Source organism: Phaenicophaeus curvirostris, chromosome 2, assembly GCF_032191515.1.
Source record: "Phaenicophaeus curvirostris isolate KB17595 chromosome 2, BPBGC_Pcur_1.0, whole genome shotgun sequence".
Taxonomy (NCBI): Eukaryota; Metazoa; Chordata; class Aves; order Cuculiformes; family Cuculidae; genus Phaenicophaeus; species Phaenicophaeus curvirostris.
Genome location: NC_091393.1, coordinates 98,529,484 through 98,542,486, shown reverse-complemented (window position 1 = coordinate 98,542,486; position 13,003 = coordinate 98,529,484). Strand labels below are relative to the sequence as shown.

General features: G+C 39.4%; 1 protein-coding gene across 2 annotated transcripts in view; it reads left to right on the top strand.

Moving 5' to 3' along the window:
* The window catches only part of ISM1 (isthmin 1), a 42,542-nt gene that overhangs the window by 17,711 nt on the left and 11,828 nt on the right, over positions 1 to 13,003 (top strand). For both annotated transcript variants that reach the window (XR_011336796.1, XM_069850133.1), the window contains exon 3: positions 4,776 to 5,012. Coding sequence is in view for 1 of the 2 variants with exons in the window: in XM_069850133.1 (XP_069706234.1) it covers positions 4,776 to 5,012 (237 nt within the window). In the remaining variant the exon portion in view is untranslated. The remainder of the gene's footprint in view (positions 1 to 4,775; positions 5,013 to 13,003) is intronic.

The window sequence follows — 13,003 nt, the reverse complement described above, 5'->3', positions numbered from 1 at the left end:
AAGTTCATTATAGATCTTGATTCTGGAGAGGTGAAAGTCTCGTGTAGTATCCTGGTGTGTTACTCAGTCTCCCCAGACCAGTTAATTTTAAAGTGATCATTTAGCACTAACCTGGAAACACACAACAGCCTTCAAAATCAAAACAATCTGTTTAGGCAGGTGGGAAATGAAACCAGTCCTAATGCCTATAATGGTTTTCTGTGAAGGCCCCAGGCCTCATTTTGTCTCTGATAGCAATATAATCTTTTATAGCGTCTGTGAAGTTTCCTAATAAATAAACATTCCTTGTTCCTGGTGGTTGAAGATGCTGTACAGGTGCATCATGAAAGTGCAGTGACAGACTGTTGGTTTTCAATTCAAGACCTCTTGTCAAGATCATTTTACAAGATATTTCAAAGGAGCGTACAAGAAATAAAAAAGCAATGTAGCTGCAGCAAGCATTTAGTAATAGATTCCCTTGCTGTCTAGGAGCCATTAGAGATATAACTTGCATCAGTTTTCCCAAATTCTTTTAACTCCATAATTAGCGGTGATTGCAAATGGGCCTTTAGTTTGGAAGTGGGGAGGGAATGAAGGAAGGTAAGAAATATGAAGGACAGAGAAAAAAGCATCTGCTTCACAGTATTTTCTGCAGCTCCAGTTGTTTCTCACTTATTCTCTATCTTGGTTGTTTTTTTCAGGCCTGGAAATGAGATTAAAATAAGGAAGAGAGGAGGGTGATGGATTCCTCACCTGCTAAAAATGCAGAGAAACTCCCTTTTACCCTAGTTTGGTGTTGTTTAACTTCTTTATTGGGAGAAGAAACAGTACTCTTCCCTGCTGCTAATGTCCAATGTAACAGAGGGAGAAACAAAACAGGAAGCCAATGGAGGGAGCTAAAATACCCATTTGGTTATTAAAAAGTTAAACTGCAACAGCAGGTAGGAGTTTTTTTCCTGCATGCAGGGTTGTCTCTTGGTGTCTTAAACCCTGCCATGGATCCCACCTGGATCGCCAGCATTTAAAGTTATCCTCACAAAAGCCCTGTGAATTGCTCTTCTTCCCTGGCTTATAGATGGGCACAAAGACATTGACAGGTACTGAACTATTGCCCTCCCTTTTTCAGTGATGAGTGTGGCAAAGTGTGTTAGTCTGTCATACAAATGATGTGCAAGAATCTCTCTAGGATTTCATTCATTGCCTTTATCACACAGCTAGGAACAATCTGTTCTTGCCCTTATATACCGTCCGCACTTAGAACACTCAGAAATCTGAAGCTGGTTTCACATTAGGAACTTGTATAAATATCTGATTCTGTGGGGCAGCAGAACTGTAGCTGACTGCAAGCATGAGTAACCTCTTAAAAATCATCTTACTTGAAAGTCTTAAAGCTATGAATAATCCTATTAATTGAAGGGGGGAAGTGATTTATCTTAAAATATTTAGAGTAGACGCATCGCTTGAGTAAGAAGCCAGTGTGCCTGAATTAGAAATGTCAGAACTTCAGAGAAACTGAGTCAGTAGTTCAGCATTGAAGTGACATAGCTTTTAAAGGAAGGCGAGTAGCAACACTGCTTTCCCAAAAGCAAAGGGGAATACAAGTTGTATATACCCAGAAATAAATAGTGTGAAGTATAATATGTGAAATAACAAAGAAATAAATAAAGAAGATTATTCCCCCCTTCAAAAAAAAAAGAAATTAAATTTTGTCTTTTAGCTTTGGAACACAAATTCTGTTTTCTTCAGAAAGGATGCTGGCATTGCAGTAAAGACACACTTTTTCCTGCTAGATTGGCCTTGGAAGATCCTTTGCCTGACTTAATGCAGTAAAACAGAGTGAGCCTCTTCACATGCAGTTCAAGTTCACTGTTCATTATGGCAGCCTCCTATCTTTTTACCAGAAATACACATTTCTAGTAATACTGTGAATTGGCTTAGACTACACTAAGAACTATCTACCTGAAAAATAGACATTTTACTCATATCAGTAACTGGAATCAAGTGGTCTTTCACTCATGGTACTCTGAGCAGATCACATATACTAAGCATTTCTGTTTGCTTGTGTTGCAGTATGATACAGAACCCCAAGGAGGCGTGGTGTGAGCTTGCCTTATCATGAAAGGGACCAAAAGTGATAACACTGCTTTGAGGCAGAGGACACACTGTTTAATCTATTACATTCCTGGCAGGCATTGGGCAACTCTGCTCTTAAGACAAGCTCCAGGATCCCCTCAAAGTCTGCTCTCGAGCTTGGCTGTCACTGCATTAGGAATGTGTACCTAATGCTGAACTGGGGTCTTCTGATCTTGTCCACCCTGAACAAGCAGAGTGGTCCATCTCCCTTCCTCACTGTAGCAGCTTTTGGTATAGGGCAGTAACCATGTCCCCCCTCCATTTTTCTTTTTAATGTTAAACAACCCCAACTCGTTCAGTGTGTAATTAATGACAGTCCCATCTCCATGCAGCTTGGTAGTGGGCCCGATCAGCCTGATGTCATTACTTCACCATGACAATTTTCTAACTAACTCCATGTGATACTCCATCTGTCTGACACTATTAAAAACTTTTTATATAGCCCTTATTATTGTAGTTGCTGAGCTCCCCACAAACATCACAGTGAGGAAGGGAAGTACTGTTATCCCCACCAAGGCATAGGCAGACCATGACCTGCTAAGATCACACAGCGAGTCTTATCAGAGAATTAAAGGTAGGTCTCTAAAGTCCTTGGACAGCTTTAGCCATATGGTATGTTAATGTGGAGAATCAAGATGCTCCTAAATTGGCAAGCAGGTGGGGCAAGTATTAAATTATATGTGAGAATTTTATTATTTTTTAATAAAATGTCACTTTATTTTTAATAAAGGGGAGATTATGGGCATGATACCCCAGAAAAAAGTAGTAAAGTACCACATTTTTTTTTTTGTTCCTGTGTGAAGTAATTTAATAACAGCACAGTTACACCTTGTTGTTAGTCAGAAATAACTGAGAAGCCATCTAATCCTCACATGCCAAGAAGTTTGCATTTAAATTCTGTTTGATAATTGTTAAGTTAAAGCACTAGCACATGGGTAAGGAAGCTAAAGTTAGATGAATAGTCCTTGATTTTGTTTGCCAAAGCTTGCAGCTGTGTGATTTGCTTTCTACTTTATATTGAATAAGTGTTGTGTTAATGGGTGGCCCACCAAAGGCATCTGAAAGTTCTGCTTGGTCTTCAACAAAGACAAGCATTCTTGTTCTAGCCTTCAAGCAATACAGACTATCAGAAGCGCGTATATTTTTAGCACTGCGTGTGTACATTAATTCAGAATGAACTTTTTGCATTTGTGCAGTGGATAGATATTTAATAAGCTTTTGGCACTTTCAGAGTTTAACCTGATCATGAAAACACCAAGACAACATTAACTCTACTAAATTTGATTTTGTCCTTTTCAAATGTAGTACAGAAGGGGAGAGGAAAACCGCCTTGGTTTCTGCTTGAGACAGCTTCACTTAGTCTCAGATTGACTCTTAAATCTTGGTTTATTTAACTCGCTGAATATTTTCCTGTAATGTGCACAGATTATATTGTAAAATCTCTTCAAAGGTTGATTTAGAACCTTCTAAGCAAATAAACATGGCATAAAATGCATTGGAACTGTTATCTATCTGTGAGCTTAACAAAAGGTATGCTAGCTTAATTTGAGCCAGGGGAGCTGGCTGGAGATTGCATTTAACCAGAAATGCTGGCAAAAATATGCTTTAGTGGAGCCAGAACCACATGTGGCCATTCCACTTTAATTGTGCTTGTTTTAAAAGATAGGTCTTTAACATTTACCCTCTCCATGCTTGCTGTCTCTTTATGAACTGAAAATAAAAGCTCCCCAGGCAGTCATATGAAGACCTCAAGCCTAAAGTTTTTCAGCTGAGTCAAAAGCAAAACCTGTCCAGAATCTGCCCCATGCATTTTTTTTTTAACCATAAGAAGATTGGACTTCTCTGCTGGGTTTTTCCCTAAGTCCCCAGGCCCAGTCCTAACCCAGAGAGACAGTGTTTTGATACTAAATGTATCCCCTGGGTGAGGTCAAAGGCAGTGGCAGCAGTGCTACTGGTTCTAAGGTTGCCTGCAGTAATATACTACAAAACCCAAAAGTACGCTCAACAATAACAAAAACATTAACCACTGACCCACAACTTGGTGAAATTCAATCCCACCATTAGGCAAACATGAAAATGAGATCCCAGAGGAAGGAAGGTTCAGATGTTCAAACCAGAGGAATTGGGTGAGGAACACAGACGAGATGGAAGAGTGAGGAGAGGAAGGAGGAATTGCCAGTTCAGCAGTAGGATCTTTTAATACGATAGATTTCAACATGCACTCAGCAGTCAGGGGTTTTGCTCCACTTTAGAACAAAGAAAACTAAAACAATTTATTATAAAGATACTTTTCTCTGCTTTAGGGAGATAGGGTATCTTGTGATATTACTATGATAATTTGATTTGCTGCAGAGCTTCACGTTTCCAGGTTTGCTTTGTTAGATGCTTGTGTCAATGTGTAGGTGCTCACTGCAAGACTGGAATTGCAGGAACCTGAAAGAGATAAGTAGGCGAGTCTGACTCCTTTTGTCTTGTGTCAGGTGATTACAGATTTGCACTACTGTAAGTATATTTCAGTGAGTCAGGTGCCATGCTCATGAGCACCATAGAAAATAACAGTTGCAGCTCCTGTATGTTTCAGTGACAAGCCATGGGTCTGCGTGCTATAAGGATTTCTGTCTGCTCTCTCAGCTTTGTTACAGTGCATTGCTTTTTTCCCCCAGAACTCACTCGCAGTGGATGACCATTCTCCTGAAGACAGCTTCACCCTGAACCCTGAGGACAGAAGAGACTACCCTGATCTCCAGGCTGCCCACCGGCCGTTCCCTAAGCAGCGATTCGGGCAGGAAGACGGGCATACATCCTTGCAAAGAGATGGACCCAGATCTTTCCTCCTGGATCTGCCAAACTTCCCTGACCTCTCAAAAGCTGATATCAATGGGCAGAATCCCAACATTCAGGTACAAGTTTATGTAAATGTGTGACTTTTTTTTTTTAAGCTGCACAAAATTATTTTACTGAACCAAGAGAACTTTCAGCCTGACTTCCATGACATGCAGTCAGAACACCTTGTCTCTCTACCAACAGCACCAAGAAAGAATGTATCATAGCATAACATAGCATAGCATAACATAACATAACATAACATAACATAACATAACATAACATAACATAACATAACATAACATAACATACATTATATATATTATATAACATACATTATATATAATTTACTTCTTGTCTTAAGTGAATGCAGAGATTTCAATTTTTATCTCAATTTCTCTTTGGATAGTGATGATTGCCTAAGTGTGGGCATCAATACAGGCCTATTTATGATACTAAAATCTTTACTATTGCCATTTTAGAACATATTATCTTCATTAATAATAAATGGATACTTTACATTCTGTTTTTAATTCTGTGTTGCAAAATCTGTTTGCAAACAGATTCTCTTCTGCTGTGCTATTAAAAAATGCAACCATTTCCAAAGGTTATACGAGAACAAGTCTTTTAAGTTTCAGATCAAAATGTAGTCCTTTGTATGGGCCCAAGACTTAAATTTAATTTCTACAGCAGCTGCCCATAGTAAAAAAGAGTCTTCTGCAAGAAACTTTGTTATATGTTATTACTCAAACTGTTCTTGCGTTTGGAATAGCGTCTTATAAACCACTTGAAATTTCAAGGATTAGAAAGAGGAAAAAATGAGTGATTTGTTTTTAATTCATAGCCTTAAAACAAAATTGGCATTAATAAGCAGTCTTTTCTAACCAAAACAATAAACTGAAATGTTGTTCTGCCTAAGAAGCGCTTATAAAAACAAGACACTACTAGAACTGGTTTTCTGGTTAGATTGATTCCTGGCTTCTTATAGTCTCGCAGCCCACAAAATTACCATCCTTTTGATATGTCTAAGAAGTACTTGCATAAAGATATAACAGATCTATTGGTGAGAGATCAACATGATCAGGTGACAACAAGCTGTCTCCAACCTGACACTCCATTATGTCATAGATGGCTTGCAGCGTTATAAAGCCTAGCAGATTTGGATCAAATGCAGTCCAGTACTTGACAGGTCAAGATAGTAGATGTTTAACATGTGGTGACTGTACACATCCCACATGCTAGGAGAACCTTCCAGAAAGCCTTAGAAAGGGAAGGTTGGGAAGCTACAGAGGCCCTTCATTGTGGCAGGAGGTAAATAGTGTAACATCATTTGAACTGTATGTAAACCACGGAGGAGGACAGTAGGAAACAAAAACCTCTGACTGGTAACAACATTTAATTTTGAGACCCAGGGAACAGATAAACGATGGAAACATTTTCCTGGCTTGTCTTGATAGTAGCTGCCTCTGCTATGACTCTTTTTCCACCACCCGATCCTGGAAATGTGTCATCCAACTTCGTTAGCAGTGTTGCTGGACTCTGAAAACTGGGAAGCCTAGTCCTGTAAACAGGAAAACACTGGGCAACATTAATTCCAGAGCTCTTGTGTACAAGCGTCATCTGTTGTAGAAACAGGCTGTCCAAGTTCTGCATTATATTTAGTCCGTTTACTTAGGTGCATAAGTAGAGATATACAAAGCTTCTTCAATTTTCTGGTTGAGAGTTCTGCAGCAGGTCAGGCATCATGAAGATAAAACTCTCATTAATTCATTACAGAGTCAGTGAAAGTTTATTTCTTTGCCTAAGGATTGTAAAAGGTTGCCTACTCTTCGGGGAAAAGCAGAATTTTAGTGAATACATTAAATAGTATCATACTGACCTGAATGGAAATGTTGATTTATGAATTTCTCATCAGATGTTTGGCAGGTGAGAGCACAATTAATTCTTATTTTTCTTTTTGCGCAATGGCTTCAAGCTTTGTAAGTTACAATCCTGGGGGTGTTAATTTTGAAGTCCTCCTAGGACAGTGAGGTTGGAAAGGTGAAAAAAGCCTCTCTGTATTAAAGTAGCACAATGGCCACATTTACTTCTCAAAGACCCACAACTTCTTTTTCCTCCTATTAGTACAGATCTGCATAGACCCAAAATAACATTTTTAAGGGAAATTATATATGGAAATTTTAAAAGACTAGTAAACAGACATAAACCTCAGCCTGAAAAAGCAGATACTGCAGTGAGTTTTCTTTATGGTCATTCGTTCTCTGATTTCTTGGTTGTGTGCTCTTTATGGGAAGAAGTGGTGGGTATCAGAACGCTATAACAGAAATTCAGAAAATGAACATGCCCCCAGGTACAACTGTATTTATCAGGTGATAATCAAGTGTCAGAAATAACAGTCGGAGATGCAGTAATCCAAATGCAATTTGACTCCTTACATGAAGACCAGGATGACACTTACTGGTCTTTCTGTAGTGTTATAGCATTGTAAAATCTCCCATTATTTCAAGTGGTATTTTTTGCTTTATCAGTTTGGTTGAGAGTAACTGCAGCAGCTGCCATTGAGCAAAGGCTGGCTGTTTGGTTTGAGGTATTTTGTTTTCTTCTTTTTTGTCATTTTAATGATTCTGTCAGTGCCTGGAAAACTGCTGGATGAGAAGGTGATTTACAAAGTTGATCACACATTTTCTTTGGATTCCCTTTCACAGTAGGAAAATCCCTTTTGTGTAGATTTGCACTCGTTTGACACACCAGAGGAGAGGTCCCTATGCAGACCTTGTAATTGGGCAGGGTTACTATTCAGAGTAAGACAGAATTGTTTTTACCCCTGACTAACAGAAGGAAGTCACGTGGGGTGTGTATAGGTACCTGCCTATTTTCCATTTCTGATGGATTTTTCTTGTCTGTTCCAACCAGCCTTCTATAACCCCTCCGCTCTTCTCTGCAGCCGATCCTCTGTTTGGTGGCATATGCCTCAACTTGCCATTGAACTCTTGCTTTTGTCCCTCCCCTTTTCTTTTTACTCGCAGTTTCCCAGGCTTGGGTACCATTACAGATAGTGTGCTGCTTTCTGTTGTCCCACTGCTTTGCAGTTTTTTAGCTGTGGTCGACACAATGACAAATGAGCAGGAAACGGAAAATTCTTTATGGCGTCATGTAAGGGCAAGTTGTTGATATTAAAGCTTTTCAAAGGACTTGAATCTTGATCAAGCTTCACAGCCAGTGTACCTGAAACACAGTGGGGTGAGTGCCAGTTGTGATGGATATGTTAAACATTTTGGATGAGGTAACAGGTTCCCAGTAGAAACTGTGCAGAGTTAGGTAGGGTTCTTGGTCTAAAAACATGTTGACGTGCCCTGGAAAACTGAAGTAACTGAGTGTATGATTAAATCTGTGGTGATTATTGTCCTCAGTTTGAGTCACAGTATTGGTAGTAATTGACAGGAGTGATTTTGAAGCAGAGGAAGTTACTGCTGCCTGCATCCACCAGTCATGCCAATCCAGTGCTGCTGTATTACCTTTATTTATTCTCTTTGATATCTATTCAGTTCCTGTCTTCTCTTAAAAAAAACATCTACACAAAACCACCTACTCTAGGAGCATAAACAACTACAGAGAAACAAGGCTATAATGTCTGTGTTTAAAAAAGAAACTGAGAACTTGAGACAAGGTTTTTTCTGGTTCATCCAAGGCCATTTAACTCACCTCCATCAATGTATGTCACTTTTAACAGATTTTATGAGATGTATTTTTTAGGTAGCATTTGTATTTGTCATTTGAAGCTGCTAGTTGCCTGGGAAAGCAACACTCTCTCAGTATCATCACAAAAGACTCAGCAGTATCTGAAATACCAAGCTCTGACCAGTACATCCCATCTCTAATCTAGCAGAGTAAGAATTGGAGGACTCCAATAGTGCTTATTTCTTGCAATACCTTTAAGGCTCAGTACTTCAATGTAGTAGCAAAGCAATTGTCGCTATCATTACATTAAGACCCAGAAAAGCAGAGAGCACCTGTTCATTTTCTTGTCCCTTGGGCTTGGTCCATACCATGGAGAACTCCCTGCTCCCAAGAACTTCTCTGCAGTCAGTATACCTGTTGCGCTGAGCGAGCTGCAGCACCAGAGACGTGATGTTGCCATGCCAGGAGCTAGCTAATCCTCTTAGCTAGCTAGAGAAACTGGTCTAGGCAGAATCAGGTGCCAGAAGGGCCACGGTTAAACCACTTTCAATACCAGAACGGTTATTACCTCTGCACAGATTTCTTAATGTCATGGTATGATCAGAGCTTGCTGCAGAGTGCAAAATTCAGAGCTGGGTTTGGGACCAGATTTTTAATTCTGGGGTTCAGTTAGGCCCATCAGGGAGCGCAACTAGGAATGACAACATTAAATATAAATTTCACATTTGGAATCACATTGTATTCTTTGCTCCCAGCAGATCTTGAGGGTCCTTCACTTTTCTTTTCATAAAGTCCAGAAAACTGGTCTAAGTGAGCTGTCATGCTGTAACGAGAAGTAAATTTATTTCAGTATTGTTATCATTTCAACTGAAGTTGTTATGTGGTGTAAATTTAAATTTACCATTTTGATATCTTATAATGAACTAATATCTAATGAACTAATTGTAGTTACCTCATTGCTGACTTGCACATATCCGCCTTTATGGAACTGCTCATTCTGCTTTGCAAATTTTCATCAGTTGCATGAAGGAAACAAAGGGTAAAAATGTCATAGAATCCACTGCTTGCACAATATTGTAAATGTAGTTCTTCCTGAAACATTGTCTTAGTGTTGCCTAGGGCGATGTTTGCACCATTAAAGTGAATTCAGAAATATTATCTCAATAAACAGGATGAAGTACACAGAACTTTTTGTGCACTCCAGCAGGCCGGGATAATATTTATCTTCTTTATATTTTTTGCCAGGAGAAAATTGGATGTTGGTTTCTCAAGACATCTGTGCTTGATACATTTGTTTCATTAGAAGTTGACTGCAAATCTCTTGTTTTAATGTACTCGTGCCAATTGTTTTTAACAATTTTTAGGAGAGCATCCTTTTTTATATCTCACACAACCATAAAAGAAATGGCTTCATTTTAGGTTTGAATACTTCTGGAGATGATTGTGGATTTGTGCAAGAACCATGTTACCACAGACATTTTGGGAAACTTGAGAAAAAAATAACTATTCTTTACAGTTTTGATAATTTTTGAAAGAAGAAATCAGAGAAATTGAAGTCTTTAAAGCAGTTTCCAAGATAGAAATACTAAACTAGGTCTATTTTTTAATTTTTGAGATAACATGTTTTTGTTGGAGTAGTTATACGGCATCAAAGCTTTTCCATAGCTACTCTAGACGCCCATTTTTAATGACCCTAGTTCTAGGTCTGATTTCTTTTTTTCCTTTTTATAAACAACCCCCAGTGTAGAAACTGATCAAACAAGAGATGTGCATGTATACATATAAATATAGTCATGGGCTAATGTTTTAAGGCTGTCTGTAAATACTGAGAATTCAGTGAATACTGATTTTTCAACAATTTACACTGGGATAGGGAAGCAATTGCTTGCCTGAAGCAGCAGCCTCTTCTCACACCTCTGCTCTAATTTCTGAGTCATATCATGGAGGGATTACAAGGGTTGCTTGCTGATCTCCCTGTCTCTGGAAGGTGCATTAGAGTTAAATGGGGCTGAGCAGACCAGAGCTGAGCCCCTGAAAACAAACAGAACCAGAGCCAACTGAAGGCATCTTTTCTAGTACCCAAGAGCGGCAGTTCAGACAATCCCAGGATACTTTACAGACTTTCACTCTATGATTTTTTATGCCACCTGTTAAGCAAACAACTTGTTAATCAAAGTTTAAAACAGGAGAGAAAGTAATATAGGCATGTGTCAAGACCACCACACTGGATTTTGCTTTTGTTATGTTCAGTTTTTAAATAGGCTGTTTAAAAAATCCTTCTTACTTTGGAGTGGATCTCTCTTAATGCTGTCTTTCCCCAGACCTCTCTTCTCTTTGAAACAAAGGGATAATAAATTCAATAAGATCTCAGGCCTTAAATCCTTATCTGGTCCGTGGGTGACAAAGTGCCACAGTACTGAAAAGTGAGTTACAGTCATTGTGAAGAGGAGAGTGACAGAGTGGAGGAACTCCTTCTCGTCCTCGGTGTCACCAAAAGAGGCACCATGTGATTTTACCTGCTGCTGGCAAGCATGCCTATCCCAGATAACCACGTCAGCCTGATGAGTTGTGGCTTCCTAGTTTGCTCCATGTTAGCTAGCTCTAAGCCACATGTAAGAAGGTTTTTGTGGCAGAGTATGTTCTTGTGTATTGGAAAACTCATTTTAAAGGCCTTTATAATAATCCTTCTTGTAGTAAACATGGACTAAAGCAGGATATATGATTGCATAGGCATGTCTTGAAAGAAAGTTAGTGGCAGTTTTGTTGGAGCTCTGATGTGTTCTCTTGAGCCTGGAAGTCTGTGCGTTACACCTTCCTCTCTTGCCCAGTATAGCACATAGCCCAACAGAAATTTTTCTGCCCCTACAAACTCTCTTTTGCTTAAACTGACTTGGCACCTGCAATCAGTATTTTAAATCAAATCCCTAAGGTTATTCACACTGTGCCTGGCTGAAATAATGTGAGTTCATTCTGACTGACAGTCATATAACAACAGATTACCAAACCAAATGGAATTGTTATCAAGTGTTCCCTGTCTTTTATGAGAGGGTTTTTCCCCCCATTTTGCTGAGTCATTGCCTGCAAAGTTCCTGTGATCTTAAAAATACTTGCTGCTGAAGTACTAGAGCCATGCTAATTTTCACATGGGCAGTACTAAAGCCCTGCAACTGGCCTGCAGCATACACTGATAACCATTCAGTAACACTGCTTCCTTTCACTTATTGTGAAAACACTGTTTTGCTTGGACAGATGCAGTAATTTTGAATCCCTGAACTAACCCTGATATTTTCAAACTTATGAAATCCATTCTAATTCTTGGTCTGTAAAAACTGAGGTTTAATGAAGTAATCATTCAAATTCCATACTTTTTGTGTAAAGATGCTATTAGACTGCTGACTGCACTTTCCCTCACTCTTGGTCTTTCTCCCAGTGGAGCTTCTTAGTAGCCTGAAAGTTGTTTCATTTCAGTGGCTTGGTCTCTGGCCAAAAGCAAAGCATGAAATAGATGCAAAATCTCCTTTCTCCAGAAAAAAATGATGTGCAGGCATTGTCTTGTCTGTGCAGCTACATTTGCAGCTACAAAGCTGTGGTAGCGGTTTTGCCTTGCTTCCTGTGTCACACTCCTCTGTGGATCACAGGTAGTGGAAGAAACACTAATGCTCTTTTTCTTTTTCTTCTGTGTGTCTTGATTTAACTAATAACTATTGTATAAAAATAAAAGTTTTATCCAAAATGCAAATCCACAGGGCCGTGTAAATGACTTTTAGCATAATAGTGCATTATTCTGGTTTTACACAATTTTCATGAAGTACTGTCTTGAAAGAGTGCTTTGTAAATCTGTAAAATGTGAAGAATACCTCCAACCCCTTTAAACATTATAGGTATATCTGGTAGTCACTTCTGTGTCATTGCTTTACCTTTTGGTTGGCACTGAAGTGATCAGGCAGTTGGACTAGATGGGCACTGAAGTGATCAGGCAGTTGGACTAGATGATAGTTGTAAGTTCCCTTCCCTTCCCTTCCCTTCCCTTCCCTTCCCTTCCCTTCCCTTCCCTTCCCTTCCCTTCCCTTCCCTTCCCTTCCCTTCCCTTCCCTTCCCTTCCCTTCCCTTCCCTTCCCTTCCCTTCCCTTCCCTTCCCTTCCCTTCCCTTCCCTTCCCTTCCCTTCCCTTCCCTTCCCATTTAGCCAGTCCAATGTAATAACTGCATTCATGTGAGGCATTGGAACATTTCATGTTTTATCTGTGGCCATGCTGTGCTTGCATGATTTGTAGAGCCAAGGTTTCTGATCGCTAGTTCCTATTTCTACCTAAATAAGCACCTGTATGCCGGCACAGTATTCATCCAAGAGTTTCATAATTACACGTAAGCAAGGGTTGTCCCTGTGCCAAA